The following is a 15,866-nucleotide window of genomic DNA, read 5'->3' as shown; positions in this document are numbered from 1 at the left end:
AGTGATTCTTAAATGCAGAGCCATGAGTTAGCACTGATCACAGAAGTTCTAAAAACAAAGAAACAAGAGTTGTTTTAAATATAACACCTATGGGTATATGCTTATTTATATGTCTATATACGAAGTAAAAGTCTGCAACCATTTCTTGAGCAATGATATCTTCCTTTTGAGTATCATTGTGAAGTCTATACTACACATAGCGTATTACCCTATTTTTCATAATGCTAAGTAGGATAGAAATCAAGTCCTGTTTAATTTAGAAAAAAATAGAAATACTTTATTACAAAACATCTCAGTTTATTTTAACTATTTTAGAATTCTCCATATCTTATTGAACTTGTAACAATATGATATTAATGGCATAATACAAGAGTTTAAGACCTTTTCAAAAGTTGTTACAAGTTGTAGGGGGGCGGAGAGATAGCATGGAAGTAAGGCGTTTGCCTTTCATGCAGAAGGTCAACAGTTCGAATCCTGCTTCATATATGGTCCCCTGTGCCTGCCAGGAGCAATTTCTGAGCATGGAGCCAGGAGTTTCCCCAGAGCACTGCCGGGTGTGACCCAAAAACCACACACACACACACACACACACACACACACACACACACAAATAGGCAAAATAAGTTGTAAACAAATATTTTTATTTTGCTGTTAGTTTGCCAAAGTGGAAAACTAAAATCTTATGCAGATCAACAATAAACAGTATTCAACTTAGTTTATTTTTGGGTGTAGAATCACTTATTTATTATGTATTTCAATTTTTAATTACCTCATTACCAACATATAAAATATTTTCAAGAAAATAAATATGTATAGTTTATAAGATTTAATAGTCATCTTAAAATATTGAGAACATAAAATCAGTTTAAATATAAAATAAGTACAAATAAATGATCCCTACAAGATACCTTGGTTGATGATTTTTTTTAAACTGAATGAAATAGGCCATTCAGTTTACTGCAGCAGAAAAACAGTATAAATGTAAAAATATTTATTTTAAAACTAGAGAGATAGTATAGCAGGCCGAGCACATATTTTCCATACAGATGACTTGGGTTTGATTTCTGACACCCCATATGATTTGCCTAAGCACTGCTAGGAGTGATCCCTGAGTATGAACAAATAGTAAGCCTTGAGCACAGCTAATGTGGCTTAAAAGAACAAGCATATATATATATACTTCAGTATTATACTTACAGATTTTCTGAAATCATTCTATAAATAATGTTTTATAATGTAATTTTCAAATAGATGGTTTAGGATATTAAAGATTAAGAATATACATTATTATGTCAACATATTATTTCTTATTATTAGTATTTGAGATAGAAGATAAATTTTTGTGAATGTAGTAACTCACTATACTGAAGGCAATTATGCTATACAGGAATTTGATTGAAAAAACTTTCTTGAGCATAGCTTAATAATTTAATTAAAATAAACAACTTCACATGTTTCAAATGATCAGACATTTTTAGTTTATTTACTGAACTTTGAGTATTAGGATATCAGAAACTGTTTTCTATTTATTTTGAAAACTTTATCACATAACAATTAAGTGATTAATCAATATTAATTTTAAAAAGCATTTTTGTTTAGGCATTGAAAATTTTTCATTTAAATTGTAAATAAATTAATATTACGTTTTTAATAGAAAACCTGAATAACAGAGGCCAGAGCGATAGCAGCACAGCGGTAAGGCATTTGCCTTGCAATTGGCCAACACAGAATGGACACTGGTTTGAATTTCCATATCCCATATGGTCCCTGATGCCTGCCACGAGAGACTTCTGAGTGAAGAGCCAGGAGTAACTCCTAAGTGCCGCCAGTTGTGACCCCCACCCCAAATAAATAAATAAAAGCAAAAAAAAAAAAACAAACATCCAAAAACCTAAATAACAGCTATAAACATTTATTTATAATAAACCTCATTGATTATGGGATATTCAGTATCATAATCATGCATAACTAATTTCCAAGCACTTTACTATTTATTTTCTTTTTAATTTCTCCCACCAAACTATTTTCCAAGAGTTAAAGCAATTGTTCTATATAGACCTGAAGTTGTCAAGCAAGTTTGAATGAGAAAAGACCTAGGGTGTATGTAGGTGTGGCTAAGTATATTGAAATGCATGATGGATGTGGTAAAGTAGCATTATGAGGGGAAAAAATATTATAAAATCACTATAAATAATGATATTTCAAAAAATAGAAGTCTAAGAAATATTCTAAGGGATCTGGGGAAAAGTTCAGTGGTCCTCAAACTATGGCCCACGGGCCACATATTGTATTTATATCTATTTTGTTTCTTCATTGCAAATTAAGATATATGCAGTGTGAATAAGAATTCGTTCATGAGTTTTGTTTTTACTATAGTCAGACCCTCCAATGGTCTGAGGGACAGTGAACTGGCCCCCTGTTTAAAATGTTTGAGGACCCCTGGAAAAGCATTTGTTGAGTATGTACAAAGTTCTGATTTTGATTCTTCAGAACACATAACCCTTGAACACTGGTGGGTCTGACCTTGGTGTACTGTGTTCACTTACACAATCTGAATTCTAAAAGGGCAACAGTATGAAATAAGGAAAACTTAAAAATGGTTCCATAGGGGACAGAGGGGAGCACAAGCTGTAAGGCGTCTGCCTTGCACTCGCTAGCCTAGAAGGGACCTCGATTCGATCCCTGGCATTCCATATGGTCCCCCAAGCTAGGAGTGATTTCTTAGCGCATAGCCAAAAGTAACCTCTAAGAGTCACTGGGTGTGGCTGAAAACAAACAAAAAAAAACAAACAAAAAATGGTTCCATAGCAGAAATTTTATCAATCTTTTTTAATCTTTTCTAGGTTGCTTGATTTCCAGATAAGAAACAGATATGAATATTGACTATTAATATTTCATTCTCAAGTCTATTTTTAATGAATAATTATATTATCACATAATATATATGAAAGAAATAGTAAAATTATACCTAAGGCAATTGTCTCGGGGAACCATTCTTTCATTTAACTTTGTATAACTATTGTGGATACCACAACTTTTTAATAAGAAACACAATGAGCGTATGAGAAAATGTGCCAATATATATTCAGTATTTTACAGTTTTATAGATTAGTATAATTATTTACCCAGTATGTCACTACCATCAGCATCAAAATCTCGAAAATAACCTTGTATTTTCATAAGTCATTTACCAGATGTACATATACATTATGATGTACATTATTTCATTTCACTTGCTTTGCATTGCAGATCATGTTTGTTTAGCTGTTATTTTTCCTGTGTAACTAATGTAATATAATATCTCTGCCAAATCAAAATGATTTGAATATGAATCCAGAACCATGAATTTATATTGTTCAGGAATTTATAATATACTAGAGGTTAAATTCAACTCACATTTCTTATTCAAGAGAGCAATCCAAAACAGGACTTAAGTTTATCTTTCCTGTTTCTAAAAAAATCCAAGAACAAATAATATATCTTACAATTAAAAACAAATATTTTGAATATAACTTTAATTTGAGTATAAATAAAATCGTAGCAGTTGTTTTTTAAATCTCTTAGAAACCCTTAAACAAATAATAGTTTTACTTCCAAACACTTTGATCCTAGACAGAGGCAAAAGAAAAATAGATAACATTTTACTAACAAATCCAGATTGTTTTAGATCTAAAATAGTTAAGTTCGGAAACTGTAACTTTTTCTGAAACTAGCATAGTGTTCCTTTACTACCTGAAAAAAAGTTATGTTTCTTTTTCATTGAGAATACTATATTAAGATATTATATTTTCTCTCAGATATCTGTGTTTTAGATACATTTTGTTGACATCGGTGATAAAAATTTAATTCAATTTTTATTTATATAAAAATAGTCAAGTCCATGTGTCATTTAAGAATTTTGATTTTAAATAAATAACTAATATATGGTTTGAGGCTCATATTCATGTAGCATTGAATATTTATATTTATATAAAGTAGTTAAAGTGAACAATATTGATGATTTATAATATATATATTGAAAGCATGCAAATAAAATTATATAAAATAAAGAGAAATGGTTCACTCAAATATTTATTTTCTTATAAAATTATTTTGATTAAGGCATTTTCTTTATAAGCAACTAACACTGCTCTGTTTCCTGGCAGTCTTTAGAATCTTCTGATTTTCACCAAGAGTAATGAGAGATACTGGGTATAGTCTTTAAATACTACTAAACAAAAGTTACATGTTTACACTTAAAAATAATTAAAGGGGCCAAATTAATAGCACAGTGGTAGGGTGCTTGCCTTGCACACGGCTAACCCAGGATGACTGGGTTGGATCCCCGGAGTTCCATATAGAGTTTAGAATCAGGAGAGATTTCTTAGCACATAGCCAGGAGTAAACCCTGAGTGTCACTGGGTGTGGCCCTCAAACTATAAAATTAATTAATTAATTTAATTAATTAGAAATTAAATATGATACTTTAGAAAACCAACCCCATAGTATTCATTAACCTATTTAGACTATTAAATTTCAGATTTTTGTCTCCCACATGGTTTCCTTAGAAAAGGGACTTTAGTCTTTTATTTTCTGCCAGATAGTTGTAATAATTGTCATCTACTAGAATAAGTAATAAAGTCATGAACTAAGAAGCTGTGCTCATTGGTGAATAAAATTTTTATCCTTTTCATTACCACTTCCAATATACCTTCAAGTTAGCTTCTGAATCTCCAATTTATTTGTATAAACGTATATTGTCATTTAAGTGCCCTAAATGCTATACATATACACAATTACAAAATGTAACTCACAAATTAAATTAAACAGAAGGTATAGGGCATTGATAGTAAAAAATATTTTCTTTAATATGCAAATATATTTATCTTTCAAGATAAAGAAACTTAAGTTCCACTCAGATGCATAATCTGAAGGCCCCACTTGCATCACTTGAGAAAAGGGGAAACGGTTGAAGAATCTTATGTCTGACAAGTATATGAAAAGAACCTTCAATATGCAAAGAGATTTACTTTTCTGTATGCAGAACACGGCAGGATCAGTAAGTTAGGGAGAGCTACACTATAAAAACAACTTTACTAGCCTACAGAGTTCCTTTTCACCATAGAGATTGACCTGTATCTGAACCTAATACTCTAGGTTTTTCCCCTCCTGCTGAAAAGATATTTTCTCTTTTTTAACTCTTTTTGTCTCTTTCAAAAAATAAAAACTATTTTATTTCACACAGATTGTAACTACCAAGGTGTTTTTAATATATTTGGTACAGAGAATTTAATTAAATATTTTATTTTAAAGTATTTGCTAGAGCATATGCCTACATATAAACCTCCCAAATAGTCACTTTCTAAAATCATGAAAAGATATATGACTAAATATTTCTTATTATCATAAAGGAAAGATGTTTTAGAGAATGCATTCTGTATACATAATGACTTGTAATGTAAAGATGTTGGCAGGAATGAAAAAAAAAAACTAATGGATTTTATACAATTAAACCAACTGACATTTTATGAAAATTTCTATTTCCTGCTTTGGACTATATCCGAACTGACACAGACAAACATACATTTAGATTTTTTAAATTTCTCATAGGACATTATCTTGGATAGAGTATCTGGAAATATTTTTTGATAAATCTGCCTGGTGCTGTATTTTAATATTTATGTGAGGATTTGCCATGACTGAAAACTCATGTAATAGTAGTCCCCCATATAAAAGAATTGGAGAGCATTTTTCCAAAATATGCTGAAATAATTTATTACAAATTTTGACATGATTAACTGGCAATATATCTGCACTACTATTAAAACAAGTTTTTGCTACTCCTCATTGTGTTGTATAAATTTAATATTTAAGGCCAGGGATTTTCTTGTTATAAGAAAAAGCCAGATGATTTCCCAATATTTTCCTACCTATTCTTCCATAATATAGCACCAGTAGCAGCCCAATTTTAGGCTTGTACTAAAAGTGCAAAAGGATTGAAATTTGCTGAATTCCAAGCACATGAATTAAAAATTAAACAGATATTACAGGTAAATCATTATTTGGTTCAGTTTGCTTTTTTCTCCTCATTTCTTCCTGAGTTAAAGCCTAGAGTACTTAACTTCCTGGGAGGTTACCATTAAAAGATCAAATATCAGAACTCCAAGTCATTCTATTCGTTTTTTTGAACATAACTTCTAAAAGAAAAATCCGTCTCTTACATGTTGATCAATAAAAGGATGAGGATTTGGGGGGATGAAGGACGATTTTCTATGCAATTTTGAGGGCACAAAAGGCAAGCTGATATTTGGAAAAATAGTTCCTAAAGGAAAGCAAAAGTTACAGGATTACTCATTCCTCAATAGAAGTGCTGAGAAACATGTGGGGGTTATTACTATTCAGTCAGAGAACAGCTGTTACAGAATCAAGAGTCATCTCTGGAAAACAACAGTACACTGGTTGTGTTTTTTTCTGATGTACAGCTTCAAAACATGATTGGCAAAGAGATCACTATTTCTGTTAATTATGCTGACTTGAAACATGACGTGCAATTTAATTGACTGTTATTATTGCTTCTTGAAAACTTGTTTATGTTTATAGATTTTTCTAGCTTGACCTTAGAAATACCCCAAATAGATCAGTTTAGTAAATTTAGAACTGTGAATTTCATCAGTGATTTCTAGGTATGTATAGGAACATATTGCATGAGACAGTAATGTACTTTGTGAGAAATGTCTACACACAAGCTTTCATATACCTTTATTCTGTCTTTAGAATTTGGAATGATGGGAGATCATACAATTAAAAGTCAGCGACCTCGATCTGTTCATGAAAAAAGGGTCCCTCAGGAACAAGCTGATGCTGCTAAATTTATGGCACAAACTGGTAATACGTTAGTTACATTTTTCTATTTATTGTTGTTATTTTAATGAAACCCACTGCATGTTTTCATAATATTTTGCTGCACATTTGTCAGTTTTTGGAGCTGATATTTTTGAGCCATTTTTATTTTTTGTCACCAGTTAAAGTCCATAAATGAAGTAGGCATGAATTGAATAGTACATCAAAAGTGTGTAAGATTTATTTTATTTTCAGCATGGGACATTTAGAATTTTACACATTATTTGTTATTAATATTAATTATCTAAATTATCACTAAATTCAAGGAAAGTCAATAATATTTTTATCAACTTGTTGTTTTCATGACTATTTAGAATTAGGATTATAAATAGGATTTCAGATAATGAAATCTAATTAAACAATTTTTCATGTAAGATTTTTCAGAGATACAGTATGAAAATATTAATTCCTTAAATGTATAATAAACACTTTTTAAAATTATATTTTTATCATAGCTTGTTAATAACTTCATAAAAGGTTGAGGTCTTATTTGTAAGTTAGTAAATCCAAATAACTCAGAAAAAATGATTTATAGATTTTTTTTTAACTTTTTAAATTAGATTACTATTAAATACCTATCTTCAGAAATTTCTACAGCAAATAAAAATAATCCATTAATAATTTCATCCTTATGATAAGCTATAATTTAATCTCATCACATTGCATATATATTTTTTAAATGAAAATTTGCTTAAATTGTGTTTTGGTAAATTCAGTGGTCACTTTTATTTCAGGAAATGATAAAATAACAATTTTATTTGTTTTCATACATTGTTTCATTCCAATCTGGAGGTACATTTGATCATTAATAAAGACGTTTCTACAATATTTAGATTGATTATGGTAAAATTCATTTGTAGACCATATTTTTAAAAACTTTTCCTTCATGTGTGTCACAATAATCTTTATTCAGAAAATAGGTTTGAATTTACAATATTAAAATTCAATTTTATAATGAGTCATACATAGTAATAGTTAAATTCTTTTATCACAAGTTTATTATAACAGAAAGAAATATTGTAATAAATTATACAAGTATGTATTTTTACTTTTTTAATGATATATACTCCAACTAAATCTAGAAATGAGGAAAATATGATTTTTGGTGCACCTTTCTTTTTAAAGAAAAGTTGATGTGGGAACAGAAAGATAGCACAAGGTTAAGATAACACAGCAACTGACCCAGGTTTGATCCCAAATACCAAATAAGGTTCCCCCAGGACCACCAGAATAAATTCTAGAGCAAAGAGCCAGGAGTAATCTCAAGACATCAGAGCATGTAGCCCCTAAGCAAAAGCAAAAGCCTGATCATATGCTTGCTATTTGTTGAACAATTCCAATATGAAACCATTTACATGTTCTAATTTCTAAATGTATGTTTCTCCATGCTAGAGTGTATAAAGCCTCAAATACTATGTGCAAATTAGGTTATATCTAATTCTACATCAACTTCATATCTAACTATGCCACTACCTTCATACACCACCATCCATGCCCGGTCATTTTTTGAAAGATTAGGGAAGGTCCCTTTTCTGACAAAAGACAGCAGCCATTGGTTTATTAAAATTACTTAATATTGGGATTAATTGGAATTTAAAGAAAAATAGCTTTTGTTATTAATAGTATTATATTCATTTATGAATGAATAGGAAGCAAGTTAGGCAATAGTTTTATACAGTATGATTTTAATTTGCCAAATATACCACTAAGTTTAAGTTTTCAGATTAAATTCTACTTATAAATTCAAATTTTAAGATAATTTACTGGATAAATTACTAAGCTTTGTTTTGTTTTGCTTATAACTTCTTTTCTAGTCTTAACTTAATGTCTGATATTTGTTAACAAATGACCTTGGGGCCAGCGTGTCTGCCTTGCAAACCCTAGCCAAGGGAAGATTGCGAACTCCATTGGATCCCCTGGTGTCCCATATAATCCCCTCAAGGCATGGGCAATTTCTGAGCGCTTAGCCAGGAGTAACCCCTGAGCATCAAACGGGTGTGGCCCGAAAAACCAAAAAAAAAAAAAAAAAAAGAACAAAAAAGAACAAATGACCTTATAAAAATGTATCAATATGTCCCCAGCATATTTTAAAAATAATTTTCCCATATTGTTAACTATAATAACAACAAAAATAACACCAAAAGGCAATACATTGTGTAAAGTTGTGAAAATATTGATTGGCTATTTAAATTATTTTACAAAAACAATAAGATGCACTTCAATTAAAATAAATTATAATATAGTCAAAAATTACTTTTTCATATTAAGTTGCAATACATATTAAATAATGAATAACTGCATTGTTTTCAATGCTTTTTAAGTCAATAATCATTAAGCAATTCTAAAATTTAAAAATCAATCGGATTTTTTTAAAATATTTTTCAGGATTACACTTTTCTAAGGAGTTAATGTACTCTGTACTACAGCCAAGTGTTAATCATAAAATATCACAAATATAGTTTTTGACTTATAGAAAGTTTTGTCTTAAAAAGAAATAGCTTTGCATACTAATTGTAAACAATTGCTAAAACTGAATTAAGGACAAAAATAGCAAAAAGGGGATATAATCAAATAATGAAAGACAACATAATAGCTTTTATACAAGTCATGAGAAAAACAAAAGCTATCAAATTTTATAATTTAAAAATTACTTATCTAAATGAGTAAGCTATTCTAATCAATATAATGAGAAACTTTGCATTTTTAAAAATAGCCTTTACAAAGTAGTACAATTAAACATGTTTTGAGTAAAATTTTATAAAGCAGCATTATTTTATCATTACTTGGCCATTTCGAACAGCTGGTAGGTCTTTTGATTTGCACGCAGCTAACCCGAGTTTAATCTCCAGCATCCAATTCCCTGAGACTCTGCCAGGAGTGATTTCTGAGCGCAGAGCCAGGAGTATCCCTGAAGCTACCAAGTATGGCCACAAAACAAAACAATAACCAAAATAGAAAAACCCTTGGCCAATTTGATAACTACAATAACTAAGATAAAATTACTTGAAAATTAATGACAATGTCTTAATAGCATGTACACAACCTATACATTCATTGTCATGCATGAACCCTTGGGATATGACATAAATGTTTACAGATATATAAATTAGATGCAAGTAAAAATCACTCAAGACATCTTAGTTAAACTTAGATTTGTTAATGAATAATCATCAAATTATTTTATAAAAATATTATAGAAAAGAAGTATGATTTATATCTGTGAAAACAAACTATATTTGTAATAACATTTTTCTAATGGAGAAATATTAGATTTTTGTATTTAATTTCATGATTTTAACATACCGGAAAATTATATTAATATTTTGTTCATAATTAAAATGTGCTTGCATATCATTTCATATAATTATCATGATTAATTTTTGAAATACATATATTTTTATCTTCATTTTTTGAAAACTTTGTAAAAGTAAAGTGACTTTTGCAAGGTCCCAGAGCTAATATTTAGTAGCACTTCACCTGACAAGTTCTCAGACTTTAATTGCAATACTTCTGTAGTTTCATTTCATATTTTAATCCAGGATAAATAGATTAATGTCTTGCATACTGAAATCTTTGGCATGGTGCTTATTATTCTTTCTTCATTACAAATTAGAAACTTGTTAGTTTGTTTTACATCTATAGACATTTATTTACATAAATAGCAGACATTCTTTGATACAGTTTAATGTAGTGAGTTTTTTTATATTATTAGTTTTTTTTCTTAGAAAAAAACAAGTGCTTAAATAAAATATCTATCACAAACTGAGGAAGTGGCAGTATGGAAATCATAATTTACTTAGTGAAAATTTCACTTGACACTAACATTAAAACTGAAATGAGTTCATTTTGGTAAGTAACCCAGTATTTTGTTAGCAAAATATAATTCATGATTTGACAATGAATGAGTTTCATTCATATACTTTGCTTTTGAACAATAAAATCAGATATTAATTTAAAAATAAAGATCTTTCTGAGAACTAGTTATTAGTTTCTCGTGGTCCAGATATTAACTCATATTAGCCTATTTAAAATCATTGTAGTATCACAACCAGGAACAACCAAGATTTTAAAATATTTTTACAAGGATACATTTTTAGTCAACATTTTTTTCTGCTGTTTAGTAAAAGCATTTTCTTCTTAAAACAGTTCATTATGCTAAGGAGAGATGAGTGGCTATTGTGGAAAATATATTGATAATTTTATTATATATTTTATATTTTGTTACAAAATGTTAATAAAATTTTTTTTGTGTTTGGGTCACACCCAGCAGTGCTCAGGGGTTACTCCTGGCTCCATGCTCAGAAATCGCTCCTGGCAGGCACGGGGAACCATATGGGATGCCGGATTTGAACCAATGACCTTCTGCATGAAAGGCTTACCTCCATGCTTACTCTCTGGCCCCTAAACTTTGTTTTTGATTAATAACATACCATCTTATACTTAACTTATTCCTGGGACTAATATATTGAAATAACTTACTTAACAATAATAAGTTTGACTTTTAATTGCTTATTATATATGTGCATATGTACATATTGTTGGATAGTTTTAAAAACTGGCATTGGTTCTCTATGATGAAAATAAATAGATTGACTCTTTATCTTATTGGATATATTAATATAAAAGATAAAACATGAAATACTATCTGACATTTTTCTAGTATTTTTCCAATACTATTTATATGCCTATATATATGTTATAGTGAAAACATTAGTTATCATCAAGGATGATCTAAATAGTGCTTTAGGACAAGTGCAGATTACAACACAAAAGAGGTCCAATTTAAATTTATATGTTATTCCAGTTAACTCTGTATGAGCTTTTAATAATTATCTGCATTTATATTTGCTTATAATCTATGCATAGGGATGTATAATGCAGACCAGTATTCTAATAAAGAGTTTACTCAAACATATCCATCTCTGTGAACTAGTTTTTATAAACCCTAAAATAGTTAAAAATATTTTACCAGAATGTAAATTCAACTACTATATCAAATGCATAGTGGATATAATCTAATATTTTATTTGGAAAAAAATAATTGAGCACAGTGGCATGCTGAATTGCAATTCTGATCCAACCCTAGTCCTTGAATACCAGTTTGTGGGCCACCAGACTGTGTCATATTGCAAATAATTTTATTTGGATCTTCAACAAAATAAAGCAAACAAACAAAAAAAAAAAAAAACAGATGAGGGAATGGATATATACTGTACCTTTAATTTTATTTCAGAGAAGATATAGATTTTAACCTGGCCATGTAATGGTATAAATAATTCATTGATTTAAATTAATCACTGAAAAAATTTCCAGAAATTGTTTAACCTTAAATATTTTCAACAACTTAACCATTAAATTAAATAATTCCCTGCTAAGAAGTAAATCACTAAGTTTTATTTTGGATAAAAGTCACTGCAAGATTTTTAATATTAAAAGCCCATTGTGATAGTCTACAAAATTGTTAGCTTTGCCTCCATGGGAGATGAAATATTATAATCTTATAAATGAGATAGTTTGGTATAATGCTAATTCCAAGAATATTAATTAATTCAGATCATTGACTATTGTCATATTTTAAAGTAAAAATTTAGTTTTATTGAATTAGAAGAAGTCAAACATTTTTCTTTCATTTTAAGTAAAACATTTTCTAACCTATATCATGGAGCAAATGCTGGGCAGTTTTATAATTATTTATCAAAAATAAGTAGCTTGTAAGGAATAACTAAAGTAATGCATTAGAATGAGCAGAAGAATACTAGTGTTCAACACAATAAAAATTAAATATGCTAATTTAGCATTAAAAAAGAAATTATATAGTAAACAAAAGCTTTGGGAGGAACACATCAATGTTTTCCTGACTACCAAAGCAAAAGTACATTTAGCAATATACTGTGTTTCTCTTCCTTCAGAATTAAAGCCTTGGGTGGGGCTAGAGCGATAGCACAGCAGTAGGGCTCATACCTTGCATGCGGCTGACCCAGGGCAAACCTGGGTTCGATTTCTGGCGTCCCATATGGTCCCCCAAGCCAGCAGCGATTTTTGAGCGCATAGCCAGGATTAACCCCTGAGCGTCGCTGGGTATGGCGTCTCCAATAAACAAACAAAAACAAAATCAAAGCCTTATATTAGCTTTTAGAGAATTACCAGAATAATCATTCTTGTTTAAAACTGCTTATTTGTCCCTTCTTAGTATTCCAGCCATAGTGGAGTTTATAAAGAGTAGTTTTGTTAATAATGTTATAGCAAAGTTGGACCCTACAATTAGCTTCATATGTTTTTCTATCTAAATTTCTTTATCCTGAAATGGTTTCTTATACTTTTTGACACACTGCCATTTTTACCATTTAAGTTATTCTTGCTTGCCAAAATGTTAGTTTGCTAAAATGCCTGCTAAATGACTATTCAAGACAGTATTTCATGTTTATTTATTGTCTTGCACGCAGGTGAATCTGGTGTGGAAGAGTGGTCCCAGTGGAGTACATGCTCAGTTACTTGTGGTCAAGGGTCGCAGGTGCGAACCAGAACTTGTGTATCACCTTACGGGACACACTGCAGCGGCCCATTAAGAGAATCAAGGGTTTGCAATAACACTGCCCTCTGTCCAGGTAGTGTTAGCAGCAATTACAACTGTGGATGTTATTGAATTATGTCATGCTACACATTTGGAACAATTTGTTAATTTCATTGTAAACTGGGTATAGGCATTTTCATTAGAGTGGTTAAGTGTATTTCCTATTCAACTGTAAAATGTTATTATGTATGTGATTATTTCTGCTTTCAAAGTGTCAAAAATTACATAACTTACTACCTATTGCAATATAAGCTTACATTTTCTGTAAAAGCTTTTATTAGCATTTAAGATTTAAATTTTTTTCCTGGTTTAAATGGTGAAATGCCTAATTGAAAAATAAAATAATTTGGTAGCATTCTGGGAATATTATCTATAAACATTTTAAAAGATCTAGGGTCATCGCTTCTTAAAGGTGTTTAGCTATTTTCTCACTACTTATTTTATCTCATCAGGAAAACTGATCCCTGTCCAATAAACTTTCTTTTAATTTAATTCAAGTAATTGTCTATATTAGAGCTATCTATTGCTTTGTAAGCTAGAATCATAAAAGTATTGTTCATGTAAAAGGAATAATTAAGAAAACAATGATGGAAAGCAAATTAAAAAATGTAATACTTTAAGTTGTGTAAGTATATTCTAAAATAATGTATTATATTCTTAAAAATATAATTAGATAAGTAATCAATAATGTAATTGTTACATTTTTATATTAATGTGAATTTGACATTTAAGTAATGATAATAACAGAGAGCTAATTTAATATTAAAGTTTAATTCCCAAATATGTGGAAATAGAGAATTGGAACTTTTATTTATTTGCACTATTAAATATTAATCAATATTTCTAATTCATGTGATTAAAATTTCAAAAATTCTTAATTAAATCATACAATAATATATTGTTTCTAATATAAATCCTAAAGCAGCTAGCCTTTTGCCAAATTGTTGCTTTGATTTTCTATCTTCAAAATTCTTTTTGGAAATGGTCAGACAAGCAGTAAATTAAGAGTAGAATTATTTGAACTACACTTTATTTTCACTGTCCATATTTCTGACTTGCCATTTATGGTTTATTCTAGAATTTCTCAACTTTTGACATTTAGACATTGATAAATCATTATAGTAAAAGTCCAGCTTCAGCATTTTGTGATGGTCAACTGCATCCTTCATCTTTTATTAGATACTAGTTGTATTCATCCCTTCCTTATGATTTTAAAGAAATCCTTATGATTTTAATTCCTATCATTGGTAAATATTCCCTGGATGAGAAAACTGCCCCGGTTGAGAACTATTCATCTTCTATACATGTATTTTAGTTCTCCAAAAGATGTTCATGTAAACTAAGAAACATTTCCAGAAAAATGTTATATAGTTTCAAATGTATTATTTCTTACATAATAAAGAGTCCTCCTAGAGTTACTATATATACATCCTAATAAGTCACAATATATATTTATTTTTAAATATTATATCAATGTAATTTATGATCAGGTATTCTTAATCTCTAGATAGCAAAATGTTGAGATGTTATTAAAGTCCTAATTTCTATCCACTATATAAAAAAAGGGCCATATAGTCTCTGTGGGTCTCCAGGATACTCCAAGACTACTTACTGTAGGTGGATATTTTGTAAATGAGGGGCCATACCATGTGACAATAAGGTCAGAGAAAAAAGTTGAAAAATATTGGTTCAAACTAAAACTAATAAAACTATAAAAATAGATTATTTTAATTCAAGTTTCCTAGTTTTATTAACTGTATTTTAAATGTTTCATAATGAACAATAAATTAAAGGAATTTGTTAAAAGCTAAAAGTATAAATTAAAAATAATCCTTGGCATGTGTCTTATAAATAATAACTATAAAATTATAAACTATATATAAGTTTCCTAATTAATAGTATTTAAAATATTAAATTGCTAATAATTTACATATTTTTATGAAAAAAGTTTTAATAATTTTTAAATGTGGAGGCTCATGAAATTTCACTATAGAGGATTCCAGCTTAATAATTTTACTGTATTAGTAAGGCTCGGGGGACCATATAGGATGCCAGGATTCAAACTGGGGTCTGTCCTGTATTGGCCGTGTGCAAGGCAAATGCCTTACCACTGTGCTATTGCTTTAGCTCCAGAACTTATTTTTCTAAATAATTCAAAGGAGAACAAAATAAAAGAAATAAAATAATAAAGCATACAGATATTTTATATAAATATAAATTACTGTTTAGCTTATCCCAAAATTTATGGTAAATTATCTTCATTATAATAATTTATTACTCTCTTCAATATACTATATTAACTGTTTTACAGAAAGTTTCAACATGTTTAATGAAATTTATATTTTTATTCGTATTTTGCTAACTTATTTAAATATTTATAGCTAATTCAAAAATCTTGATTAAATAAAATAATAGT

General features: G+C 29.3%; 1 protein-coding gene across 1 annotated transcript in view; it reads left to right on the top strand.

The window, feature by feature from the left end:
• ADGRB3 (adhesion G protein-coupled receptor B3) overlaps nucleotides 1-15,866 on the top strand; it is an 898,471-nt gene that overhangs the window by 333,602 nt on the left and 549,003 nt on the right. Inside the window, exons 4-5 of the mRNA XM_049776768.1 lie at nucleotides 6,754-6,864; nucleotides 13,323-13,484. Of these exons, the coding sequence (XP_049632725.1) occupies nucleotides 6,754-6,864; nucleotides 13,323-13,484 (273 nt within the window). The remainder of the gene's footprint in view (nucleotides 1-6,753; nucleotides 6,865-13,322; nucleotides 13,485-15,866) is intronic.

Source organism: Suncus etruscus, chromosome 7 (assembly GCF_024139225.1).
Source record: "Suncus etruscus isolate mSunEtr1 chromosome 7, mSunEtr1.pri.cur, whole genome shotgun sequence".
Taxonomy (NCBI): Eukaryota; Metazoa; Chordata; class Mammalia; order Eulipotyphla; family Soricidae; genus Suncus; species Suncus etruscus.
This window is presented reverse-complemented; position numbering and strand designations above follow the sequence as displayed.